The sequence below is a fragment of the Chiloscyllium plagiosum genome, chromosome 21 (assembly GCF_004010195.1).
Source record: "Chiloscyllium plagiosum isolate BGI_BamShark_2017 chromosome 21, ASM401019v2, whole genome shotgun sequence".
In the NCBI taxonomy this organism is placed as follows: domain Eukaryota; kingdom Metazoa; phylum Chordata; class Chondrichthyes; order Orectolobiformes; family Hemiscylliidae; genus Chiloscyllium; species Chiloscyllium plagiosum.
This window is the reverse complement of record NC_057730.1, coordinates 20,088,124-20,114,944: the sequence shown is the minus strand read 5'-3', so window position 1 is coordinate 20,114,944 and position 26,821 is coordinate 20,088,124. Positions and strand designations below refer to the sequence as shown.

The following is a 26,821-nucleotide window of genomic DNA, read 5'->3' as shown; positions in this document are numbered from 1 at the left end:
AGAAAGATACCAGTCTTACTCAGTTGAGCTGATATGTGATTTGAGTTTCAATCTTATTGACTTGTAACTGCCCTCCATTGTACAAGCTTTTCACCACCATCTCAGGGCATCTAAAGATAGTAAGTAAATGCTAACCTTGCCTGTGACACCTACATCTCCAGGCCATGCATGAAATAATCCAAATACAAATCTTTCATTTCATTTCCTGGCATTCCCTAGTATTGTAATTGTCCGATTGAACTTTTTTTCATAGGACTGCTGTGCAAGTCATGGTGGAATGTGGTATCTTAAGGGGACCCTGCCTTCTTGACAACTGCAGAATGTCCTGTTCCTATACAATGACTGTCTTTTGGAACAGGGCGATGGGATAATGAATGAAGGTGGAACGCTGGCTTCGCTCCAGAGATGGGATAACAGACAATCGTACCATACAACACTCAAGCCTTTGACCATTCATTGGAACTCCGTGAGAGCCCGATGAAATGATAACATCTACCTATGTAGGGAATAAGAGCCTAATTAATGTTCGCAGCTCAGCGAATCTGACCTGGATTTATTGCTTTTAATTCTGTGTACAAAATAAAGTTTTGGTTATCAAAATGCATCTTCTGACTCCACTCATGAGGAATCATGGAATATAGTTTCATTTCTTCTGTAATTTGAAATCATCTTTAATCCCTGACCACCTCAGTGCACATAACAGTTTGATTACACAGGACAAGCAAATCAAAGGCTCTGGTTCTGTTCATTAAAAGGTCATCTCTAAAACGTAAAATCTAATCTATTTCATGAGTAAAAGCTGTAAACTGGCAATCTTGTAAAATCCCAGACTGAAAGAGATTCTTATCTGTTGAATGTTTAATTTGGCATTTTGCTGTTTTAATACCAGTGAATTGTGCTGACTTCCTTGGTTCCAAGATACCTTTTTGTGTGGCATATTCATGTTTTTTTAAATTATATTCCACATTGAAATTGTCATTTTTCAGGTGAAAAGTGTAGCACCTATTCAGATTGCTGCACAATCAGATGAACTCTGTAAATAAAATGTTTAAACCATGGGGTTGCTATGGCTTTTTATTTGTGAAGTTTTGTAAGTCGAAACTTTTGTGTGTACGGAATGTATGTATTTTTGCTGTATAGAACTGCCTGGGGAATGTAGAAAAGTTAATGGACAAAGTGTCCAAGTTGTTTGAGAGTGCCTATTTTCTTACATACATTGTTGACAAATTCAAAGGTTTATTTGCCCCTGTCTGCTACCTATAAAACCTGATACAGCCTTTCCTTGAATCCTTTGTTTCTTATACTGGTTTGCTGCAGTCAGTATCATCTCCCCTGTGTTTTTTTTAATTTGTGATGTCTTGCCTTTGCTGACAAAGACTGGCTGGATTGTGAATAAGAACATAATGAAATATAGTATGACTTGTATTTAAATCAGCTGCCCCCCCAAATGTCATTTCTGCATATGAGGTAAAATAAATTTTTGTTTGTTAAACTGCCTTGGTTTATTCCATGCCACAAGTGGAATGCTAAGTGTGTCAGGACTAGGATCATGATAGAAAAAATCTGTGTTATTGTGGTTGATCTAATCCTCCTCATCCTTTCTGATCCCTGCATTTCCTTTGTGTGAACGATAATCTGTCAATTTAGAGACATGAGTGTACTTGATGTTGTGTATCCACTGTTTCCTGGGCTATTAAATTCCAAAGATTCCCATCCTTTTTTGTGGTGGGCAAGGTGTATCCCTTACACAGAAACTGATCACTAATTCTGGATGCTCCACCCAGAGGGAGCAACACCACTTACTCCTGCAAGCCGAGTAAATGAATCTTATTTGAATGAGATTCTAAGCTTTGCGGTTTGATGGGAGCTAATTGGCAATGACCATTCTTCAATCACAAGTGCTGGCATTCTCTCCAGCCATATGAAAATTAAACCTCTGTTGATATTCACATGTATTGATATCCAAGTAGGCTTTTGTATAGGGATAGGGAATATTGGCTGCTTTTGTTTTCTACTCAAACCCAAGCAGATTGCAGGGGCCTGGATGAATGACAGCAATAGGTTACTCATCCTGTTTTATTCCAAAAAGACTTTAATCTGAAGCTGACAGAGGTTGATGTACACGTGTACAAATGTAAAAAAAAGTTCTTTAGTACTTTAATATATCCTCACTTGAGATTATAGTGATAAAAAATTTAGATTAATCCATGAGTAACTTAAGTCTCAATGGCAAAGTTCTGAAGTGAACCTAGCATTTTTTTGTCCATTTCAACTTATTTGGAGGGGCAGCATCAAGCCTTGTGACCTACGTAAGGATCTGGTAGTTTGTTCAGTATTAAATGTAAATTGTTATGAGTTCAAATGGCTGATAGTGTTCAGGTGTAGTGTTGAACAGGAGTTATGGTTTCAGTTGCTATCAGGTGATGGTGAATTTTGATTTATTCTGTACAGCACAATGTGCTGGAATATGTTTTATAATAATGATCTCACTTTATGAAATAGACATGGTTTTATATTGCTACACAAAGATGTGCAACTTACTATTAAAATATAGACACAAAACTATTCCCAGTGTTGTAAATTGATGTCTATGTTGCACTTTGGCTGAGGATGTTTCTATAATTTTACTTACTTCCCAATCAATGCAAATTTTGCAACTAATAATGAACCAAATCAGATAAAGGAGTGGTGATGCTTATAATTGCTTAACATTGTGCCCTCAACTTTCAAAAATATTATTTTCGACCAAGTCAAAAGTCAGGAAAATACCAAAGATAATAAAAAAGGAGCAAATGAGAAAGTTGAAGTAACTGTAGCACAGGTCTGATCATACATGCAACTGGCAAGAGTGTAGGGAAAGACCATTCAACAATCACTTCAAATTACATAATACACTATCAGAGGTTTTATCTAGAAGGATAAAAGTATCATTGGATAATGCCTGAGGAAAGGGATGGAGCATGGAAGAGGACAATTATTTGAGAAGGGAGCAGAGTTAATTTTTAAATACACTAAAAGTAATAGAAATGATTAGTATGCTTCAGGATAGAAGTTGATAGACATCTTTCTGGGCAAGCACTGAGCAGCCTTCTGAAGCAATAGACTATAGATTTGAATTGTTTTGTTAACTTCATGCTTTTTTTGTTCCTACATCACCATTAAAAGGTTCTGTCTCTTTAGGTATACTGCTTGAAGGCCACCTATCATTTCCTTCTCTAGCGTCATTCTGGATTAGAGTTTAAAATAAACTAGGAGGTGACTATACCTTTGAGTGTTTTAGTTTACTTAATGTATGTAGCAGGGCTGCATCAGAAGGTAATGTATTCCATTAATTGCAGCCCAACCCTTTTGCAATAATTAATGAATTCCTTGACTTCAGCTATTTATTCCAACTATTGAGTTTTTCCAGGCTTATAAAAATTGGAACAAACCATAAAAGCTGAAATCAGAAGTTATTTATTAAGAACTTCAAATACTGACACTATTTTCGAGCAAGTGAGACAATGTTCAATATCAACAATTCTACATAATCGTACAAAGCACTGCATTAGACCAACATTTGAATATAAACACATTTCTACTGACCATCTATTTTGAGTGGAGACATTATAAATAAGTTGTTCAGCTTCTGTAGTCATGTGACAAAAGGGACAAGTCTCAGGAGCACCACAAGTTTAAGTTCGTTTCCAATTGGTTCATAAACCAGTATGTTACAAAGTGAATGACTAACACAGGCAGTGTGGCTGGTGTAATGGCTGAAACATATTGCAAACTTTTATCCATCCAGATATTCGAGTTCCAAAGCCTACCTCAAATCTATGTTGCTTCTGCACAACTTATTGGAGTGTTGTATATAATTAAATCAACCAAAGCCAAACACCTGAATTTTGTAGCAATGAAATCCCAGAGTGCTTCTTTTGTTCTTCCTGTATTTTCCACTTAGGAAATCAATTATTCCTGCCATGGGAGAAGTATTGGAACATTTCCATAATTTCAATGGTCACCACATGGAAAGCCTAGCAGCAATAACCAATTTAGCCAAATTCAAAAATACCCAGTATCTCAGTCACCTCCTAGGAAGATACTATTAAATCAATGGTTGACCGTCTCTCCCCTTCTTTTCCCATTCTTCCACTTGTATATTTTATCTTTCACCTACCTTCTCAGTCTACTAGTTTCCTGCAAACCCAAAACCCATTTCACTCATTTCCTAACTCAAAACATCCAACTCATGGGGATGTCCAAGTATCACATTTCATCGCTAGCAACAGTCTCTCTCTCTTTTACCACTTAAGCACTGCACAAGTCCTCATTCCACTTATTTTTTTCCCTAGAACTGGACATGGCAGGACAGTTACAAAGAAGCATTTATACTTGCAATGTTAACAACTCTTCATTGATGCTGACCACTTGCAGCATTTTCTCAGATCAAGCTTGCCAAACAAACTGCAGCTGCCAATACAGACCATACCTAGTGTGTTGATGCATTTTTAAAAAAGCAGCTGTCAATATTATTTGTCTGATACCCAATTTCTATTATTGTAACCTAACCAGGTCATGCAGTGGGCTCCGACTGAATATAAAAGAAGATGGATTTGACATTAACTCCCACATGACCATCAGAAGATCTCCAACTTGCAAAGAGGCATTGCAGCACTGCAAGAAAGCCCAAACTATCTGGTCACCATTCCATCATCAAATTTATAAATAGTAAGCTCCCACAGTCACATGACATCAAGTATAGCCCAACAGGTGTATTTGAAATCAACCTCTGCTCTGGAAGCTTGTGATTTCAAGTACACCTATTGGACTATAACCTGGTATCATGTGACTTCTGACCTTGTCCACCCCCATCCAACACCGCCACATCATATCAGTAAATTGGCTGTATCAGTTCTTAGTGAAATGATACCTACTACCATGCAATAATGGGCTATAAAGCACGCTGGGACATCCTGACAGGTGTATATGAAATGCAAGTCCCTTTCAGACCCAATGTTAGATGCACACTTCAGAAATGTAACCCCCTACATTCCTCAAAGAAGCAAACAGTTTTCATCTTGTACTGACCTGACAATAACACTTGAGTGGAGAGAAATTCTGAAATGCCCTATACGCAGTATTACACAATAGCAATGTACAGCAATATAGATTTGAACTTTAAGTTTGGCTGTGACACAACTTTATTCTTTCAAATAAGAGGTATAAACCAGAATGTTCTGAAAACAAATTCACTAAGCATTGTTTCAAACAGTATTCCCCCCGCCCCCCCCCCCCCTCCTCCCCAGGGAATAAAAAGGTCAGTTCACAATAGGAGACCCTTCCAGGGTACTTCAGTTGTTACACTTTAATATGAATTTTGCTATTACCTGGTAGAACATTATTAGGCCATGAGGTCAGAACAATTCCTTTCACCTCTCACTTTACAGACATGCTCCAGTGAAAGTCACCAGACAGTGTAGAGGTTTCCAAACTGGCACCATCAACCCAGGTCAATGTGGTATTCCCATTGTGAAGGGCCCAGCCCACTCAGTAAAGACCAGAAACCGATAAAGATCTTTCTGGCATACAGGTCTTGGGACTGGATCAGAAAATAGCTGCTTCTTCACCCAATTTATATAATTAACCATTTCAATGGCTCAAGATTCCCTACAGCTAGAAAATGCACAATAACCAGACAGACAGATAATCCAAAAAGTAGAAATACATGTTTTTGAAAAAAATGTGGACTTTCCTTGGTTGAGACAGTCACACATACATACAGAGCTGACTTACAAATACATGGAGATCAAACAGATCCATTTGATTCTTGGATCACGAGAATTGTAAAGGAATATTTCTTTTACAAAATAAGTTAAGAGGTTTTCTTGTGGCTTTTCAGTTCCCAATGCTTTATTGCAACTCATACAACAATACTGGTAATTTTTCTATTCTTGCTGTAGTTGAGCTACATTTGGACATTGCAAGGAAAGAGATTTGTATTTTGATCGGCTTTCATTGATCTCTTCTTTTGTTTTTTGGATACAACTAAAGATTTCTTTGAACAAAACTTTGTATTCTGGCTGGGAGTTATTGGCAGAGCTGGTCAGTTCCACATTGGGAAGTTGCTGAGCAGGACAAGTGGCTGGATCGTTCCTCAGGGGCTTGGTAATGGGCAGGCTTTGACTAGCCTGGTCCTGGGAGAGACGCTGAGGGGTCTGCACAGCTTTGTGGCTCAGTGTCTCCCCCTGGGGATGGCACCTGCTTAGCAGCTCATTGTATTTCATCTGCAGGGCGATGTACTGCTCGTCCACCTCATTCAGAAGGGAAATGCCTCGCTGGCGAACTGCCTCAGCTCTCCTGATACAGGTCTGCTCATGGCCTTTCAACAGGTCTTCATCAGAGCTGCCCTTCAGGGTCTCACCAGAGCACCATGGAGCCTGCTCAGCTGGCAAGCTCTCGCCATTCACACAAACCTTAATCCCAGAGAATTGCTCAAGGCCCGAAGAATCTTTCCCAGAAAACAGGAAGGATTCAGGGAGCAGATTGTCCACCACGCTGACAAAGTTCACTGCCCCTTGACTTCTCTGACGTAATTCCAACACTTTGCTCTCCAGCTCTTGGATGCTTTGCTTGTACTCATCCAAACTGGAGAGGCTTTTCTCCAGCTCACCATTCTCCTTCAGCAGCAGGGAATATTCCTGCTCCACATTTTCTCTCCTCTGCCTCTCCAGGGTCAGCTGAGTCTGCAGCATCCTCATATTCTTTTTTAATTTCTCATTTTCGTCCTCCAACGGACGAACATGTGTTTCATCAGATGTGATCTCGGCAGCAAACAAGTGGTCATACACAAAGTACCTGGTAAACAGAAAAACAAAACCTGCAATAAATCAGCAGCTCAACGTTCTGAAAATCGTTCAACTTGAGAGATGGAATATCAGTAACAGGAACTGCAACAGGGCACTTAACCCTGAGCCTGATCCACTATTCAACACCATCTTGGCTGATCTACCACCTTCATTCCATGTTCACACATTACCCCCATTTCCCTCCCTTTCCCTGTCTCAAAAAAGTAATAGACTTCAATTTTAAGTGAATCTGAACATTTAGGGTAGAGACATTCTTGAGATTCCCAATACCAAGTGAAAACATTTCTTATTCCTGTGCCAAATGGTTGGCTCTTTATTCTGAGATTATGAACCCCATTGCTAGTCTTTCTAGCCAAGAGAAACAGCTGCTAACATCTATTGCAGCAATCAAAGAGAAGTCCCGAGAGACAAAGTAGGTACCTAGATTTAGAGAACCAGGTCCTGGAGCATTCTTGTGTTTCCTCCCTCAAACACACACACTCTGGTGTCCAAGCCTAATGTTCCAAATTCTGGCACATTTTGGGATTGAAATGGAAATTTTTCGTTTGTGAGGAACAAAACTCAGAGCCGAGGTGTTGTTAGCCCATTGTATACACGTGTAAAAAAATGGAGTTTGATATCAAATCATTGGGGAAAAAATGGCAAACAGTACTTTTTTTTATTTTGTGAATTAAAATTCACTTGGAAGGAGACAGACATTAAATTGTGGGCACTAAATGCAAAGTTAAACACTAAACATCATACACAATTATATTTAGTTTTTAAACCCCAGTACAGAAAATACCAATTACCAGAACATGACCCAAACATGTATTAAAATCTATTAAAAATACTCCCCCCTCACTTTCTGAACACTAAATCACAAACAAACTGTTTCTTGAATTGCAGCATGACATAACTCATCAATACCAGCAATCATGTCATTACACAAATAATCTCTCTGCTGTCCAATCCAGTGTACTGGAGTTTTTCCTGTTGAGACAAGGTGGTTACGGCAGCAGTGCACTGTAAGCTAGCACAGGTACACGCAGCATGGGACGGGTAGGTACAGCAGCAGCTGTGGATGGTGGTGTTAGCTTTTGCATCCCTGGTCTAACCAGTAAGCCCACCCCCACCCTGAGGCAGGCTGGCCTGGTGTAAAACCAGCTGTGTTTTTTTTTGGGGGGGCTGCAGGCTGCAGGGAAATCAGACAAAGACAGATGGACAGAAGCCTCTGGAATGTGGGATATCCAGTCCTTAAATGATTGCACCACATTCTCCTTTCTGATCTCCTCCAGGTCTTCTGCACTGCTAAATTTGAGCTCATTCACTGAGGCAGAAAGTATTTACCGACTCTCCTGCAATCAAGCCATTTCGATTCTCCCCTCCTTCCTCAAGCTACACTTGAAGAGCTGGTTTACAGAGACATTTTTCAGTTGAGAAAGGTTGGCCTGAACATCAGACCATAACAAACAGGAACAGGAGTAGCCCATTCAGCTCCTCAGGCCTGCTGCTATTCAATAGGTCTGTGTGCAGTTTGCACATTCTCCCAGTGTTTGCGTGGGTTTCCTCCGGGTATTCCAATCCAAAAATGTGCAGGTTAGGTGAATTGGCCATGCTAAATTGCTCATAGTGATCAGGGATGTGGAGGTGAGGTGCATTAGTCAGGGGTAAATGTGGGGGAGTGGGTCCGAGTGGGTTGCTCTTTGGAGGGTCGGTGTTGGGATGTTGGGCCCATTTCCACACTGTAGGGATTCTATGATTCAATGGATCACAGCTGATCTAACACTTCTCACATCCACTTTCTTGCCCGTCCCCCATATCCCAGTTTCCCTGCATCAAGAATTGCTCAATCTTAGCCTTAAACATGCACAAGGACTCTGCTCCCACAGCTCTCTGTGGCAGGGATTTCCAAAGTTACAAGCCTCAGAAAAAATTCCTCCCCATCTCAGCCTTAAATTGGCGTCCCTTTATTCGGAGACTGTCATCTCGTCCTAGACTCTTCCACAAGGGGAGATATCCTCTCAGCATTTACCTGGTCAAGCCCTTTAAGAATCTTGTGTTTCAATGAGATCACCTCTCATTCTTCTAAACTCCAGTCAGTAGAGTACTAAACATGTTTAAGCTTTGCTCAGAACACAATCCCTCCATACTGGGGACCAGCTGAATTGCCTGCATTAAAATAACATCCATTCTTAAATAACCGCTCACAGTACTCCAGATGTGGTCATGAGCATACTGTACCATTGCAGCAAGACTTCCCTATACTCATATTTCAAAGGGGTTGGAGTAAGGGCCAACATTTGATTAGCCTTCCTGAATCTGGATTAGTGGTGCTGGAAAAGCACAGCAGTTCAGGCAGGCAGCATCCGAGGAGCAGTAAAATTGACCCTTCGAGCAAAAGTCCTTCATCAGGTATTCCTGATGACGGGCTTTTTCCCAAAACGTCGATTTTACTGCTCCTTGGATGCTGCCTGAACTGCTGTGCTTTTCCAGCACCACTAAGCCAGAATCTGGTTTTCAGCATCTGCAGTCATTGTTTTTACCTAGCCTTCCTGAACACCTGCTGTGGCTGTGTACGGCTTTGACTGTCACACACAAGTGCCAAGTCCGTGTTGCAGCTTTCTGCAGTTTTTCTCCATTTGAATAATATTGTTCTTCTGTTCTCCTTATCAAAAAACAAACAACTTCACGTTTTCCCCACATTATACCTTATTCACCAATACTGTGCCTCATTCCTTAACACATCAACATCTCTGTAAACTGCTTACATTCTTAACTTCAGCAACATAATTAACAAGATGTAATCTGAACCAGTCAGATGAGAAGATTTCTCTCTTTATGTAGTCTTCATAGTCAGAAACTCCAAACGTTTCTCAACGATATTTTAAAAGCTGGACGAGGGTGGCTTTATTTTTTGTGAACATGAAAAACTGCTCCTTATACGAATTGCTGTTTGAGGGGGGACATTTCTCTTCTGACCACAGTTAATTTAAGCTTTGTCCCAAAAGGACGTACAACAGCATAATATTGAATGTACTCTTTCCATGGCAAGTCTTTACTAATACTGTTTTCTCACCAACTTCTTTCAGTTTTTATTTTAACAATGAATGAACTGTGGATACTGTAAATCAGAAATAAAAACAAAATCAGAGTTAATGTTGCAGATCAAGTGACCCTTCCTCAGAATTCTACCTGAAATGTTAATGGATTTCTCTCCACAGATGCTGCCAGACTTGCTGAGCTTTTCCAGCAATTCCAGTTTTTGTTTCATTCACTGGTTAGCACAAAAGGAATGAGATTCCAATATTGATAAATCTGTATTCATTCTTTTGATCAAGTCTGATTTTTTAAAAAAACACTGAAATGTGATACACATAAAGTTATATTGGGAGACCTCGTGAAATCCAAGCCATCCATCACAGAAGACAACAGCTTTTCTTTTATAAAGGTGGTGCACCATCCAAATCTGCAAAGCCAAACATGTTTTTTTTGCATGTTTCATGGCAATGATTCGGATAGATCCATGAACCAAGTCAGCCAATTTCCACTGAAGTATGTTGCAACTTAAATTTTCTAACGTTATCACACGCCAAGGTTTCCTCTGCTGGCACATTTATTTTTAGGCCCCTGCCTAATTAGTGTAGACGGTTTCCTACAAAATCCTGAATGCTCTTCTCCAATATCCTGCATTCTCTAGCTGTTGTGCAATTATTTGCCCACTCAGCAATCAATGGGCCACGTATCCCCCATTCTTCTAGGTACTAACACTGTCATATTAGAGTGCGGTTTTGGCTGGAACTCCGCAGGCATCAGTGAGGTTGCTGCCTTGACAGTCCATGTGAAGGTGTGGAGGATGAGGAGCATTTGAATGAATGAATGTGTTTGCACCAGCACAGGCTGGACTCCAGCGTTAAGCAAGTGGTAAGCAGAAAGAGTTTGGATTTTTTTTGACTAAAAGGCTGAATATCAACTATTTCAAAAGATTGATCACTACTCAAGTATATTTGGCAATTATTCCAATTCTCCAAATGTTTTTTCTGTGGTTGGTACAAGGATAAGATTTGACCCAGGAGATCAGAGAAATCTCTCCTATTTTTCAAAATTGTCATGGTGTATTTTACATCTACTCAGAGGTCAGTCAGGGCCTCAGGTCAACAAGACCAGAGAGACATACAGTGCAGCACTCCTTTTGTACTGCACTGAGAATGCTAGCCCAGACTGTAGGTGCAAATCTCTGCAAGGAAAATAGAACCCAAGGGCTTTCTGAATCAGAGTTGAGCGCAGCACTCACTGAGCAACAACAGATCCTCAACTCTCCAGGTGCACTGTACACTTCAGCCTGAGAAGGACAAACATGCAGATGCCAAGAAAACGTTTCAGTTTCAATAAAACAACACTGATGGTGGAACTTACTTTCGAAGATCATATAACTCTTTCAGACATGGAAGGCTATGCATCGCCCTCTTTTGCTCGGTGCCCTCGTGTCGCGAGCTGTCCTTCAGATCCTCCAACTGTCTCTGAAGCTCATCGATGTGAGACTGTAGACCTTCAATTGTCTCTGCCAAGCTACCAAAACACAAATCAGACAAATCCAATTAAAGCGTTGTGGAGAGCTGGGTCAGAGGTCAGTGACAAGTAATTGATCAGGCTGATGAACATGCAAGCAACTTGTCAGAGACTTTAGTTGAAAACTATTGAGATTCACATTTATAAATTTAGATTCAAAGTGATGATTTTGAGGGGGATTTATTGGAGTCTAAAATTTGATCTAATTATTAGGCAAGCATCGCAAGGTACTTTGGAAATTTAGGGATCACTACCTTCAAGTTGGAGAGTTTACAGTAGACAACAGTATCAAAAGGATCTTAAATAAAAGGTGTTCTATCTGTCATTGCTACCTAATTCCAAAACTCTGAAATTTCTTCCCCAGAGTTGACCAAAGATGTTTATCTTCCTTATTTTACTTTCAATCCTAATAATTCCTCCACGTTAATCCTCACTATTAAATAGTGGCTGGCTATCAGAGTTTCACATCGCCTGCTGAAATCAATAACATTTGAAATCAAAGTTAAAGCAAGTTAAGCAGCATGTTTACAGGCAAACACGCACACTTATTTGAACATAATAACCAAGTAGAACTCAACACATACTGACTCCTTCTAGTTTGCCTGATATTAGTCTGAGTCTCATACTCTCTGGCTTCAACACCATCTTTAATGTAATACTGCACTATGACTTTACTGGTTAGGCAGAAACACCAAGTGTGGGAACACAACCACATGACAATCAATAAAGATCATTTAGCAAGTTTCGTAACATTACACAGTCTGACCTAAATTCAAATCTTCACTGATCCTGTGATTGCTTGCTGTCTATCAGTTTTATCATCAAGCCCTTGACTAACCAAGAACATCAGTTGAACCTTTTATTGTATACAGAATGGTATTACTTTAAAAACATGTTCCCCAGAGCCATTGTGACCACGTATTCAATTCTATTTGTGATTGTTGACGTAGCAACATTGAATGGGAAATGTATGGTCATTTTTGATCACAAAATGACAAGCCTTAAACACACAAGATTTTTAATGGTCAAGATATTTCAGATTTGAAATATTTAATTACCTTATAATCTTATTTTGGGATGCCTTGCTCTCCATAACAAGTTTCTGATTAGTCACCTCCAACTCTCGAGCAGTCACATCAAGTTGCTCATAAACTTTAGCGTGTTGCTCATTCATCTGACGGAGGAGTTCAATCTGTTTTGTTAAATACTGAGACACAAACAGGAATCAGTTAGCAGTGAAGGGTCACATCAGAATTCTCATACTGTGCATGTTTATCCACTCATTACAAGAAGCTTCAGCAGGACATGAAGGAACAAGACCTTTCAAAAATCAATTCCTTGCACATGACAGTCACTGATCTTGATTCCTGAAGAAGGGCTTATGCCTGAAACGTCGATTCTCCTGTTCCCTGGATGCTGCCTGACCTGCTGCGCTTTTCCAGCAACACATTTTCAGCACTGATCATCTTGGCCCCAACCAAGCCTATCACTAGAAAGGTTCAGGTTTGAGACTTAATACACAGTCAAGACAGAGGAGTGGGAGGGGGGAAAAAAAAGACACTTGAAATTAAACAGCAATTTTCATGACTGCCAGATGACTCAAAGCACTTTACAGTCAATGACATATTTGAATTGCAGTCACTGCTGTACTAAGAGGAACATGGCAACATGTTCCTGCAAACTGCAATGTGATAATGAACTAGATTTGTGCGAGATGTTGATTTGCCAGAACACCAGGCAGAACTCTACTTCTCTTCAAAACAGAGTGCGTTATGGGATATTTAACATCAGCCCTAGGAGCCAGACAGGACCACAATGTCTTATTGCCTGAGAATGCAGCACTGCCTGGGTACCGCATCAGAGTGCTGGCCTTGGTCATTGTGCTCAGGTCCTGGAGTGAGATGTGAACACAGCACCTTGTGACGAAGAGAGCAAGAGAGTACCAGGAACTAAGCAACAGCTGGAAAGAATTTTTTTAAAAAAGGGAGGGAGAAAAATAGTATTTCAGCCAGGACACCCACTTCATCAATCCACATCGTAGCTCCCGGTGAGAAATCAGAATGTTTAGATTGTCCAGGCTGCCTCCCAGAATGATCACCTAGACAGACCCCTTTAAGTAAGATCTTCAGGAGAGGGCAGGGATCATTCACTCCAGCATGAAGTGCAATACATTTTGCTGCTGGTTAACAAATAAATGGACTAAGAATCAAGTCTCATCCATTCCTCAAACATTCTTTCAAAAAAAAAAGCAAAACTGGACAACACAGTCAGTCTCTGCTCAACACCTTCAGTCTCTGCTCCCTCAACACTTATCTTTGACATCTCCAGCAACCATTTAATCTGATTCCCACTGCGATAGCCATAATTGTGGTAGCTAGGCAGCATCGTACACAGTGTAGATGGTAACATAAAATCACAAAGGATATTGATAGACTAAGCAAATAGGCAAAACTGGTTGATGCAGCTCAAAGCAAATGTGACATTATCCATTTTGGACCAAAATAAAAGGATGGATCAGGGTAACTTCATACAGTTTAGAAAGTAAACACAGTGGATGTCCAAAAAAAAAAACACGACTTCAGGTGTACAAAACTTCAAACATCGCCAACCGTCACAGAAAAAAAAAACAACAATCACAAAAGCCTGCATATCTGGGCGGCTGGAGTAAAAGGATGTAGACGTTATGCTGCAGTTATGGAAAACCCTGGTTTGACCCCACTTGGTGAACTATGAGATCTGGGCGCCACAGACATTGGAAGGAGATATTGGCCTTGGACAGAGTACAACATAGGTTTTCAAGCATGCCCTGGACTTCAGGGTAGTGGCACGGTAGCAGTGATTAGGACTGCTGCCTCACAGCACCAGAGACCTGGGTTCAATTCCTGCCTCAGGCAACTGTCTGTGTGGAGTTTGAACATTCTCCCAGTGTCTGCGTGGGTTTCCTCCGGGTGCTCCAGTTTCCTCCGACAGTCCAAAAATAAAAAATAAAAATGCGCAGGTTAGGTGAATTGGCCACGCTAAATTGCCCATAGTGTTAGGTGAAGGGGTAAATGTAGGGGAATGGGTCTGGGTGGGTTGCTCTTTGGAGGGTTGGTGTGGACCTGTTGGGCCCAAGGGCCAGTTTCCACACTGTAGGTAATCTAACCTAATTTTATAAAGAAAGATTATGGAAATTAGGCCTGTTTTCTCTAAAATTTAGAAAGTTACAGTATGAGCTGATCAAAGTCTTCAAGATATTAATAGGAAAAGACAGGGTAGATAAAGATAAACTATTTTCACTGGTTGGGGACTCTAGAACTAGGGGCATAGCCTGAGAATTAGGGCCAGAGCATGTTGGAGAGATGTTAGGAATTACTTCTACACACAAAGGATGGTAGATGTTTGGAACTCCCTTTCACAAATGGCAGTAGATGATGAATCAGATGTTAAGATTAATAACTTTGCTTTACTAAAATTTAAGTGTTATGAAATTGAAGGAGTGTCCTGTACCTTAAAAAGAGGGGGCGCAGGCGCGAAAAAGGGGGCCAGCGAACAACAGCTGTTCTGAACTGAGATTACCAGCATCTATATATGACTAGATGGCAGTCATACAGTATACTGGAAAATTGCAAAAAAAGTAACATTTGGCTGTGAAATGGATACCCGAGTTTTGGCTGCTGCTTTGACAACAATTCAAATTTTAGCCAGTTTAAATTATGCCCGAGGATATTAAAATCCAATAGTGTTTGAATGTATTGTTTTGCCAACATGAGACAATCCAATGTTGGAGTATAAAAATGCAGGCATTTTAAAAACTGGAGAGAGTGAGAGCAAGAGTGACACAAGAAATTAGGAAACACTCTCGATCAAAAGATTCCTTTTCACATGAAACATACTCACAGTAAAAGGAAAGACGACCATCCAGGGAATTCAGCAGCCGGAAGAGTGAAGTCACAAAAGGATAGCGATTAGGTGGTTTTGAAATTAAGTTGATGTAATTTTAATAAATGGTCTTACTGGAACAGCATATTGTTATAGAGTTGAATGCAGGTATTAAGTTAAGTTAAGAGAAAGGGGGAGCTCAGAGTTGTGAATAGATTTTTAATGTTCACTTTTAAAGTAAATTAATATTATTTTCTTTAAATAGTGGAATTTGGGAGTTCTCGGTCACTCATATTTTAAGATTACAAGGCGAGGTGAGCGTTCCTGTGTGTTTGGTTTAATTAACAGAGGGGTTCACAGCCATGTTGTAACAGGAAGCGCTTCTACACAAATATTTGTAACACCCTTTCACAAATGGCAGTGGATGCTGAATCAGTTTTTAGATTTAAATCTGAGATAGATAAATTTTTGTTAAGCAAAGGTGTTAAAGATATGGGCCAAAGGCAAGTATATAGAGTTAGGCCACAGACCAGGCAAGATGGCAGAACTGATTCAGGGACTGAATGGCCTCGTCTTGCTCTAATGTTCCTAGATTCTCCCAATGGTCTTCATCAGAGAAAGTGATTAGAAAAGGGGAGAGTGAAGGAAAGAGAGAAAACATGGGGAAGAAAAAAAAAGGAGGGAATGATGTTTTCAAAGTGTGTTTAAACAAAGTTAAAAAATAGTCCAGTGTAAAGTCCAATCTTGAGAAAGGAGAATGGATAATGGTGCTGCAATGAAAATTTGCGACAATGAGGACGTCTGGCAGGTCATGCAGCAACTCCTTTTCTTCCAGAAGAGACTTGCGCAAATTAAAAAAAAAATCACACAGACCCAGTATTCTCTCTTCACTGATACCAACTACTCCACAGCACAACTCTGCCATTTCCTGGTTTCATTTCAAAGCTTAGCATTCATCTCAAAAGGTTACAAGATACAAACTCCTCTGAATGCCAAAACAGAGATCCAAAAGGTCCAAAGGTCAGCTTATATCAAGCCATGCTGTATCAGGATGGATCACTTTCAACCCAGTGTTTTGGCAGCAACTTTATTTCTACCATAAAACATTTGATATAAAAACAAGTCCCAATACACTTCACAGCAGTATTATCAAAAAACCTGACACTGAACCATAGAAATATTAGGGACATGTGACCAATGTTTGCTTAAGGTTTATAGACAGTTACTAATCACCTAACTGATTCTGTGACTGACCCTGTTAACTAACAGAAGAGAAGGTTGTATTTGTGAAGTTGTCAATTGAGGTTGTTATTGTAGTGTTGAACTTGACAGCAATAAATATCCAAGTTTCCTCAGGAGCACAGCAGCTGCACATTACATCACTGGTAGATTCAGACACTGTAATCCAAGCAGCATCCACCCAAATCCCAAACAGGAAGCAATGGTCAGGAATTTTTTCTGGCTCCCATTCCTCGCTACACCACACACTATGGTCTACACACATTCCAGTCCTACACATCATCCGACAGCACTTCAGGGTTATTGCATCATGTTCAGTGGTTGAGCAAACGTTTTATTTTCCTTCTCACTTCCTCCCTTCCCATCCCTCCCCACAGTCATGTATTCATCCTTCAGTCAACATCAATACAAAAACAAATCTGGAGTGATAACATGGTGGTAACGTTACTAGATTGGTAATGGCTGGGAGGCTGTGTACTGCTTCAAGGACAAAGAGTTCAAATCCCATTACAGCAACTGGAGGGGGGAGGGAATTTAAAATTTAATTAATGAGACTAGTCTCATTAACAATGATGTAGAGGAGCTGGTATTGGACTGGAATGGGCAAAGTTAAAAAAATCACAACACCAGATTACAGTCCAATAGGTTTATTTAAAAGTATAAGTTGTCAGAGCACTGCTCCTTCATCAGGTCGCTAGTGGAGTTAGAGCAAAGAACACAGAATTTATAGTAAAAGATCAAAGCGTCATACAACTAATGCAATGTATTGAACAAACGTAGGTTGCTCTTAAGTCTAATCATGTGGATTGAGGATGCAGGTTTTGATTGATTAATATGCAAATCCCAGAACTTCTTTCAAGTCACATTCCTGAGAATAATTTAAGTTTTATCAGTATAAAGACAATGCATTAAAATGTGTGAGATTAGAGTCTGTCTGCATCCCAACCTTGGGTCAGACTGGCTCTATTTCCAAAAGAAAGAAATTATAAAATATCACATGGACTGACTGTCTGCAGATTGGGTGCTTTTTGAACAAAATAGAATGTATCTGCAGAAACAAATTCACCTTATGGACATGTGTGCGAGGGAATGCGTGCATGAGAGAACATATGTGTATGCATGATTGATAGAGTGTGCACGCACGTGATGGAGTACATGTCTGAGTGTATGTGTGTGAGAGAGCGCGCACGAGAGCGAGAGTGTGCGCATAGTATGAGAAATGGTCTGTGACAGTGTAAGAGTGTGATCATGTGTAAAACTGTGTGTGTATGTGAGTGTATAGTCATAGAGTCATAGATATATACAGCATGGAAGCAGACCCTTCGCTCCAACCCGTCCATGCTGACCAGATATCCCAACCCAATCTAGTCCCACCTGCCAGCACCCAGCCCATATCCCTTCAAACCCTTCCTATTCATATACCCATCCAAATGCCTCTTAAATGTTGCAATTGTACCAGCCTCAACCACTTCCTCTGGCAGCTCATACACGTACCACTCTGAAAGAGTTGCCCCTTAGGTCTCTTTTATATCTTTCCCCTCTCACCCTAAACCTATGCCCTCTATTTCTGGACTCCCCGACCCCAGGGAAAAGACTTGTCTATTTATCCTATTCATGCCCCTCAATTTTGTAAACCTCTATAGGGTCACCCCCCAGCCTCTGATGCTCCAGGGAAAACAGCCCCAGCCTGTTCAGCCTCTCCCTATACCTCAAATCCTCCAATCCTGGCTTCGGCGGGTCGGTGTGGACTTGTTGGGCCGAAGGGCCTGTTTCCACACTGTAATGTAATCTAATCTAATGTAATCTAAAATCTAATCCTTGTAAATCTTTTCTGAACCATTTGTAGTAGGGTCACCTGTAGTGTAACATAAACCCAAGATCCCAGTTGAGGCCATCCTCATGGGTATTGAGCTTGGCTGTCAGTCTCTACTGGGCAATTCTGCATTGTTGTGTATCGCAAAGTCCGTCACCCAAAAAATCCAAGGCCGAATGTCCTTGACCGCTGGATTGTTGCCAGGTATCCATTCATCAGTTGTCATAGCATCTGCTTGGTCTCTCCAACATCCCCTACCTTGGGGCATCCTTGCCTGCAGCATATGACAGAGCCAACCTTGGCTGTGTCACATGAGTACCTGCCGCGTACAAGGTGGGATGGTGCCCCCACTTCAACACTCTGACACACCTTGCAGTGGTTGCCATTAGAGGGTTGTATGGTGTTGTGATCGATGTTGTCCTGAAGGCTGGGCAGTTTGCTGTCCGCATTAACAGCCATGAAACTACCAGATTAAAGATCCAACAAAAACCCATGTGGGGAGGAATTCATGTCACTGTGCAGTCTGGCTGACAATCCTCAACAGTGCTGCTTACTCTTAACTGACCTCTGAAACAGCAAAGCAAACCACTTTGTTTCTTACTTGGAGTAAAACCTCAGTGGGTCTAAAACTGCAGTGGCTCACGAGTGTGCTCACTGATAATCTAACATCATTAGTAACACCAGAATGGGAAGGGAGAACTTGCATTTATATAGCTGGATGTCCTGAAGCACTTCAAAAAAGGTGTTGAAGTGCTTCAAGGCACAGTTTAATGTTGTGCATTGTGAGCTCTCGCAGTCAGAAAAAACAATTTGGTCATTTGTGACACTGCTCCTATTGGGATCCTGCTATGTAGAAATTAACTGTTGCAAGTGCTGCCCATTGACTGTAAAGGGCTTTGAGAGGTTCAGAGATCATGCAAGATGCTACAGAAATTAAAGTTCTCTCTCAAAACACAGACGATCAAATGACAGAGTGGACTTGATGATGTAATTCTGCTCCTATAACCTATGTCTTTCAGTTTCTAGTCATTAACATTAAACTAATTATTAGTCAAAAAAGGTGGAGTTAAGTGGCATTGACAAAATGAATATAAAGATTACAATATCTACACTCAGTCGCTTTCAAGACAAAAAAAAAAGAGTTATTTAACCATCATTGTTCTTTTGCAAAACAAACCCTCAATGTCATCCTATGGCAAATCATTCTGGTTTCTAAACATTTTTAATATTTAATTGCCACTGTGCATTCTGAATAATGCAAAGCTAAAAGCCATGAATTTCTGTAAAGTTCTCTCTAGTTGAAGTCATTAAATTTGCTACTGGGTAGCAATATAGTCTCGGAATCAGAAAGCGAAAGTTCAAGTCCCACTCCAGGACTTAGGCTCCCAAACCAGTGGATGTTAAAGCTCCCTCAGCACTATTCAGCACTGTCCCAGCCAACATTTATTCCTCAATCAACATCACTATCATTGCTGTTTGAGTGTGCTTGCTGTGCACAACATTAAAACTATGACTGCGCTTTAAAGTGCTTCAGGAATCCAGCAGTCATGGAAGGTGCTACATAAATGCAAGTTCTTCCATTCCATTTGTACTAATCATATCACCTGACTGGTTTTACTGCAAATTTCAGAGATCATAAACTCCTCATTTCAGAACAGAAAGAAAACACCTTCAACACAGGACAGCAGAGCTAGGAGTGGGTGTCACCTCACAGGAACCCCATGTAACAATTCAGTTCAGTCCCTGGCACTTTACAAGACAACAGACAAATGTCAGTTACTGGATCCACCCAAAGCCTTGAGATTGTACAGATCCAAATGCTGACAACAAGGTAAAAGCCAGCAAAACAAAGAGGGCTGGGGGTGGAGGAAGGACAAAGGAGGAGACAGCACACGCAGATCCAGCAAATACCAAGCTATCGGTCACTGAGGAGTACATTTTCTTTAGGTGATGCTATTATAAGTAGCACAAATTCTTTGTGGCATCTCAGCATTCACTAATGCCAGTGAGATGCCTCACTCAGCGGAGAACAAACAAGAAAAGATCACAGGGTTTTGCTTTACCACATCAGTAAATTCTAGCATTAATAAGGTCTGGTTCCTTCCTGCAGCTCTTGGTGCCTCTAAACAACAAGAAACCATTCAGTAAGAAAGCGAAACCACAAAATGGAGGCCAAAAATGTCCCACTCCCCCACAGAGAGAAAGGCAGATGTTCAGAAATTATCCTGGTCTAAACCCTCAGGTCCCCAGGACTCCACTCAAGAATTTCATGATGCTGTCAACCTTTGATTTTTGCTATGCAAGGGTATGAAGAATAGCACCTCAGACTAGATAAAATTCAGCTATGGTTTATTGAGCAGCAGAACAGTCTGAAGGGGCTGAATAACATCCTTTAGTTTGAGAGTTTCTTTATCTGTGCTACACTCGACTAGTGAGTTACATCAATATTTGGGCTCCGTGCATCTGGTTGAAGGAATGGGGCAATGGGTTTGTATAAACTACCTGATACCTACACAAATACCTGCCAAAGAATGTGCATGCACATAGGGTGGCATTTAGCTGTATTTTCCACCTCAAGTAGACAGCCTGTCAATCTCATAGGATAGGGTAACAAATAGCAGCTTTGCCAATAATATTTGCAATATATGACACACCTTCAGTAATGAAAGAGCAGAGCTTATTGAAGCAGTAAATTAGACTTTGTTCTGAATGCACCTACAAAGTGAAGGTCCGTTTGATAAGAACATTACAAGACAGCAGTAGTGCAAAGGCTGAAAGATCTTACAAGACTATATGTTCTCAAGAGGGAACAGGTAAAGTTGATTTCATAGATGTCTGATCTGTCGGAACTATAGCACTCACTGATTCGCATTTTGTTTTCAAAACCATCAAAATTAAGTTACAGACCCCACTTCTCACCTCAATCTCTTGAAGCTGCTCCTGGTTGGTCCCATACATTTGCTGAAGGGCTTCCTCTAACTCTGTATTTCGATCCAACAATGTTTTCCCCAACTCCGCTGCGAGGTGTAGGTCTAAAAATAAACAAAAGTAAATTAACAATTGTTATCACTAGATACAGGGGCAGGAGGCCATTACATACTTCAACTACCAACATTTACTCTGGTCCCCCTCAGCCCCAAACAGTTCATTTCATAATGAACTGGGTGCAGAATGTTTCTAGAATCTATTTTTCTTGATTTGAACATGTGCTCATGGCACAGTAGGGCTCAAGTTTAAACCTTGTTTGTATTTTCTTTAGGGTTTAAGTGACAAATACAGGCAGAGTTTGGAGAAAGAGAAAAGAATGATGAATAGGTCACCTAGAGAGCTTTCTGGTATTGATTTTGCCTCCATTTCCCCTTGTATCAAATCTCCAAATTATTCAGAAATCAGTCCCAACTCTACATTGTTTACTTGCCATTTTCTACCTCAGATCACCTTACTCCAAAGTTGAAAGTCCGTATTGTTCAAAACTCTCACTTAAAACTTGGTTTGATGATTACTGCTCAAGAAACAATTATTCAATTGAAAACAAGATTACATCAACAAATTTCCCTTTTGTTCGCGTAATCTGATAGAGTAGACATAATCCAGGGATTAACTCTGATTGTCAATGTATGTTTTATTATCACACAGTCTGCCACTGAGAAGCTAGCAGTAGTTGTAAACACTATACAAACCCACATGTGCACACCTTTCAGCTCGACTTCAGCATCACCTTTGGTACCAATACAAGTTTGGATGGAAACAGGAGACAGTCTCAAATGTGGCAAACAGGGAGTCCCATCTCCAAAAGGGCAGCAACTGGCCTTACAAACAATGGTCTCACAGACAACCTATAACTAACAACTAATGTATTTTTCCTTCAGATTATCATCAGTAATGTCAGCTATGATTCAAAGGGTGGCACTTTTGCCCAAGTCACTAAGTCAAAGCCCTTTCCAGTGACTTGGGAAAGAGGCTTGAACCTAATCAGTGCTATACAAAGGGAATGCAGCACTATCACAAGCCCTGACTTTTGGATGAGACAACAGCCTTTCTCCCTCTCGGAGGAATGGGAAGAGAGATTGGACAGAATTATTTAACAAAAAGCAAGCAAGTTGGTTACCCCTCAACCAGCATCACTAAAAGGAAAGCAAAATGATTTAAATCATATATTGTGTTGCTCGAGACCTTGCCGTATATAGATTTCCTATTTTACAACTTTAAAACTACTTCTTTGGCTGCTTAGAAACTGTGGGATAGATTATGAAAGGCACTACATAAATGCAACTTGCTTTCCTTTTAAATGATATAGCGTAAAGCATGTGACGGAAGCACAAACTTTTGTGACAGGATTGGCAAAGATATTGATTTCAACATCAAGGGACAGAGAATTCAATAACTGCAGCAGTGAAGGCAGATTAATCAGATCACTAGAAAAAGGTTATTACATTGGCAAAGGGCAAAACAAAAACAAAAATACTAGATACCTGAAACAAAAACAGAAAAATGCTCAGTATGCCATGCAGCATCTGCAGAGAAACAGTTAAAAGGCGAGCTTTAACTCTCACTTCTCGGATGTTGCCTGACACAGTGAGCGTTTCAAACATTGTGCTGTGACTGAACAAGCAGAATGAAGTTAAATGCAGGGGAAATTACAAGTCTCAGAGTCTTACAACATTACTCCACATCCACTTCACTTGAATTTTAACTGGTTAGCATTTTTGACTGATCCAAGTTGCAAAGATACAATCAGAGACTGTTGTTCCTGCCCAGTCTCAACCAGCTACCATTTTAAAAAATCAGTTTACAATCACAAGAAAATATCAGGACCACCATAATTAAGGAAACACAAACATGGTCCAACTTTGTACAGTTTAACCCCCACCAATGGGTTTCTCCCCCCCCCCAAAATAAAATTCTATATTCCTCTAGTTTGATCATATGTAATCAGCTTTTCAGAGACTTTTTAATGGCTTTGCCTGATCGTTGCTTAGACATTGACAGTGAAGAATCCTCTATATCCTTTAGACCGTTGAGACTCCTGATTTAATCTCATTTCATTGTCTGATTCAATAGGAGGATGCAACAAAGAAACGGGAACCCATGTTGATAACATTGCTGAGTGCTTCAAAGTGCATCTTCTTCTGATTATTCAGCAGATTTTAACAGTGTCCTAGTTGGAACTGAAGCTGCCCTTCTCTTTCCAAAAGTCTGTTACAAGGTCTTTAAATGAGTTTCTTAATGTGCTCCCAAGCCAGTAATAAACTCACTCGTCATTTGTTTCCATATTGTTATTCAGACACTGGGGAAGCAGGTTAGGCAAATATCAGCCTGGGATCCACTCTTGTTGATGTACTGCTCCTACCCCACAGCCTGTCCATATGTGAACCAGGTCGATTTGCCGCGACCAGCCTCGTGACCCAAACTCCATTAGCCAAGTTCATCTGAGCAGTGGGTCTAGAATCATAGCAAGTCACAATCTTTAGAGAGAGAGGGAAGGACGGAAGGACGGATCAGTTAAATTGGTTAGACCACTTTTAGAACATTGTGTGCAATTCTGGTCTCCCTCCTATCAGAAAGATGTTGTGAAACTTGAAAAGGGTCCAGAAAAAATTTACAAGGATGTTGCCAGGATTGGAGGATTTGAGCTAAAGGGAGAGGCTGAACAGGCTGGGGCTGTTTTCCCTGGAGCATCAGAGGCTGAGGGGTGACCTTATAGAGGTTTACAAAATCATGAAGGGCATGAATAGGGTGAATAGACAAGGTCTTTTCCCTGGGGTGGGAGAGTCCAGAACTAGAGGGCATAGTTTTAGGGTGAGAGGGGAAAGATAAAAGATAGCTAAGAGGCAACGTTTTCAGACAGAAGGTGGTACGTGTATGGAATGAGCTGCCAGAGGACATGGTGGAGGCTGGTACAACTATAGCACTTAAAAGTCATCTGGATGGGTATATGAATAGGAAGGGTTTGGAGGAACATGGGCCAAGTGCTGGCAAATGGGACTAGATTAGGTTAGGATATCTGGTTGGCATGGACAAGTTGGACCAAAGGGTCTGTTTCTGTGCTGTACATCTCTATGACTCTTTAAATGGAAGAACACAGTCTTAGCAGTGGACACATCCAGGGCTACCCTATGCTGTTACAATATTATTCCAAGGACAGGCAGACATTACAACATGAAGCACATTTAGATCGTTGTAAGAGCCCATCTTCCCAAGTATCAAATCTCTCCATTCTCAGAGGCAGATTCGGATTTGTGTAGCAACTTTACTTAGCATTGTCAAAACACCAGGGACAAACCTTGTACGGTCTCTGCTTACTGCAGAAGGTAAAAACGAGGCTTAATAAAGAGGATTTTCCTGATAAGTAGGGGATTTGATGGAGCAAATAAGGACACATGGTTTCCAGTTGCAAGAAGGCTGATAAGTAAAAAAGGACAGTTTTAAGATAAATTTTTTAAAAGCAGCTGTTTTCCCTCCCCTGCTCCCCCTCGGGGATCGGAAATAGTCTGAAACGGGAACAAAAGATTCAACTCGAGAAAGGCAATCTGAAATTCTTGAAAAGGAGAAATGTTTAAGGCTGAGAAGAGAACATAGGAGTGGCACAAACTGCACTTCCGCAGAGCCAGTACAGAAACGAAAGGGCCGAATGGTCTATGATTGCCCTCCTTACAGTGAGGCGGTAACCGGTCTCCATCAGCCCGAACTCCAGCCTCAGAGGCTACTTGGAGACAAACCGCTGATTCCCTTAGTCCAAGCGGAGAGCAACTTTTCCTCATGAAATAACGGGGTGGGATTCAGATAAAGCTCCAGGGAGGGGAGGGGATGGTTTGCGATTACAGCGTTTCAGCTTCTCACCAGGACATGGTTTCTATGGAGACAGCTCTCTCCAGGGCAAGCCATTCAGAAAAGGCGCGCTGGGCGAGAAGGATAGAAAGACACTCCAGAAGGAGATGGCGACAGAGCCAGAGGGGCGGGCAAGGGCCAGAGGACACAGGTCGGAGAACTGCAGCATCCCCAGCCCACACCAATGAGTCAATGCCGGACGGCCAGGGACACAGCCACTGACCAGACCCCATCCCAGGCTCAACGGCAGTTTGAAAAGAAATTCGCCAGATATGGTGTTTACCCCGCAAACAAATAGGTAAAATTTATTTTCACAAACCAATTCTTGGAATGGGGGCTGTGAGGAGTGAAAAGGAACGGGTCTGATTGGGTATCTCAAGAAGAGCCAGTAAAGACACGGCAGGCCGAATGGTCTCCTGATGCTCTTGCACCATCGACTGCGGTAAACTCCACTGCTCAGCAAATAACACCGTTCAATGTTAATTAGAGCCTGTGAACAACTTACTTGGTCTTTGCGATAACACAGACATTGTGCTGGTCTCTTTTACAAAATCCCACTCAACTGTGAAAGGACAGCACTGTTATTTCCTTTCATCCCGGTTCAGGCTAGATACAGATTAAAGGAGAAGGATTCTTAAGAACCAGTGCCGATGAAAGGTCACAAATTTAATACATTGAGTGCCTCTCTCCACAGATACCGTCTGCATCCAATATTTTCAGATTTCCCTCATCGACTGTACCTCAGGGATAAAGCTGGCAGCGTGCAGCCTATTTTCTTGGTACCTGTCAACAAACTCCAATCTAGAGAAGCGCCTTTAAACTTTAAACTCACCGTGCTCCATATTCTGCTGCTGCTGGTGGTACCATGGTTCCTCCTCCCGGCGGTCAAAATCCTCTACTATGCTGTCAGTTAACATCTTGCTTTTTGTTTGGTTTGCTTGCTTGCTTTTATTAGGAAGAAAAGTACCGGCTTGGAACAAAAAGGTCAATAGCGTGGCTGTGCCCCAGCTCCGGACAGGCTTCACCCGGTCGCTCTTTTTAGACGTTTATTGCATTTACTCCGTGTCTCTATGAGACTAAAGCAACGTGGCACTATATGCCTATGACCAGCTCTAAGTGCACTAGCAAACACGGGGATTCCGCCAGGCGGTAGGGGGCTCCGCCCTTTTCTTTGTAACAATTCAAATGACAACCAATCACTGCGTCCGCTCTGCCGCGTAACCGGTAGTGTCCTTTTTTGGAAAGAGGGTATCTGATTTAAGACCTTCAGAACACCCAGTTTCACCTCCAACCTAAACTGGAAAATTTATCCTGTTTCACTCGGTAGGCAGTACCAGATCTGCCGAGAATCTCCAGCATTCTCTGTTTTGTTTCAGATCTCCAGCATTTTGATATTATTAGAACAAAACAACTGTAGACGCTACAAATTTGAAACAAAAGCAGACATTTTTCAGATCCTTCAAATGAAGGAGCACTAGACTTTACTTTCTCTCCACAGATGCTGCCAAACTTGCTGAGTTTGTCCAGCAATTTCTATTTTTGCTTTTGTTAGATCCTGCAATAGCATTGTTACCTATTTCATTGTGGACATACTCGTGGATCTCAGTGTTGTGGTGTTGGTTAATGTTTTGTGCTTTTTTAAAATGCATTCAGGGACATCACTGACTTGGTCAGCATTTGTCAT

The 26,821-nt window shown here is 41.1% G+C and overlaps 2 protein-coding genes across 3 annotated transcripts in view; one reads left to right on the top strand and one right to left on the bottom strand.

Annotated features, from left to right (window-relative positions):
* The window catches only part of polr3e (polymerase (RNA) III (DNA directed) polypeptide E), a 68,563-nt gene extending 67,507 nt beyond the window's left edge, over positions 1-1,056 (top strand). For both annotated transcript variants that reach the window (XM_043711413.1, XM_043711412.1), the window contains one exon: positions 254-1,056. In XM_043711413.1, coding sequence (XP_043567348.1) covers positions 254-310 — 57 coding nt within the window. In that variant the 3' untranslated portion in view covers positions 311-1,056. The remainder of the gene's footprint in view (positions 1-253) is intronic.
* A 2,384-nt stretch (positions 1,057-3,440) lies between these two features.
* Positions 3,441-26,292, bottom strand: cdr2a (cerebellar degeneration-related protein 2a). Its single transcript, XM_043711407.1, has 5 exons — positions 25,970-26,292; positions 21,229-21,341; positions 12,455-12,603; positions 11,244-11,396; positions 3,441-6,837 (listed from the first exon to the last, which is right to left on the bottom strand). The coding sequence occupies exons 1-5, from the start codon at positions 26,052-26,054 to the stop codon at positions 5,928-5,930; spliced, it is 1,410 nt and encodes a 469-aa protein (XP_043567342.1). The 5' UTR covers positions 26,055-26,292; the 3' UTR covers positions 3,441-5,927.
* Between the last annotated feature and the right edge of the window lie 529 nt (positions 26,293-26,821).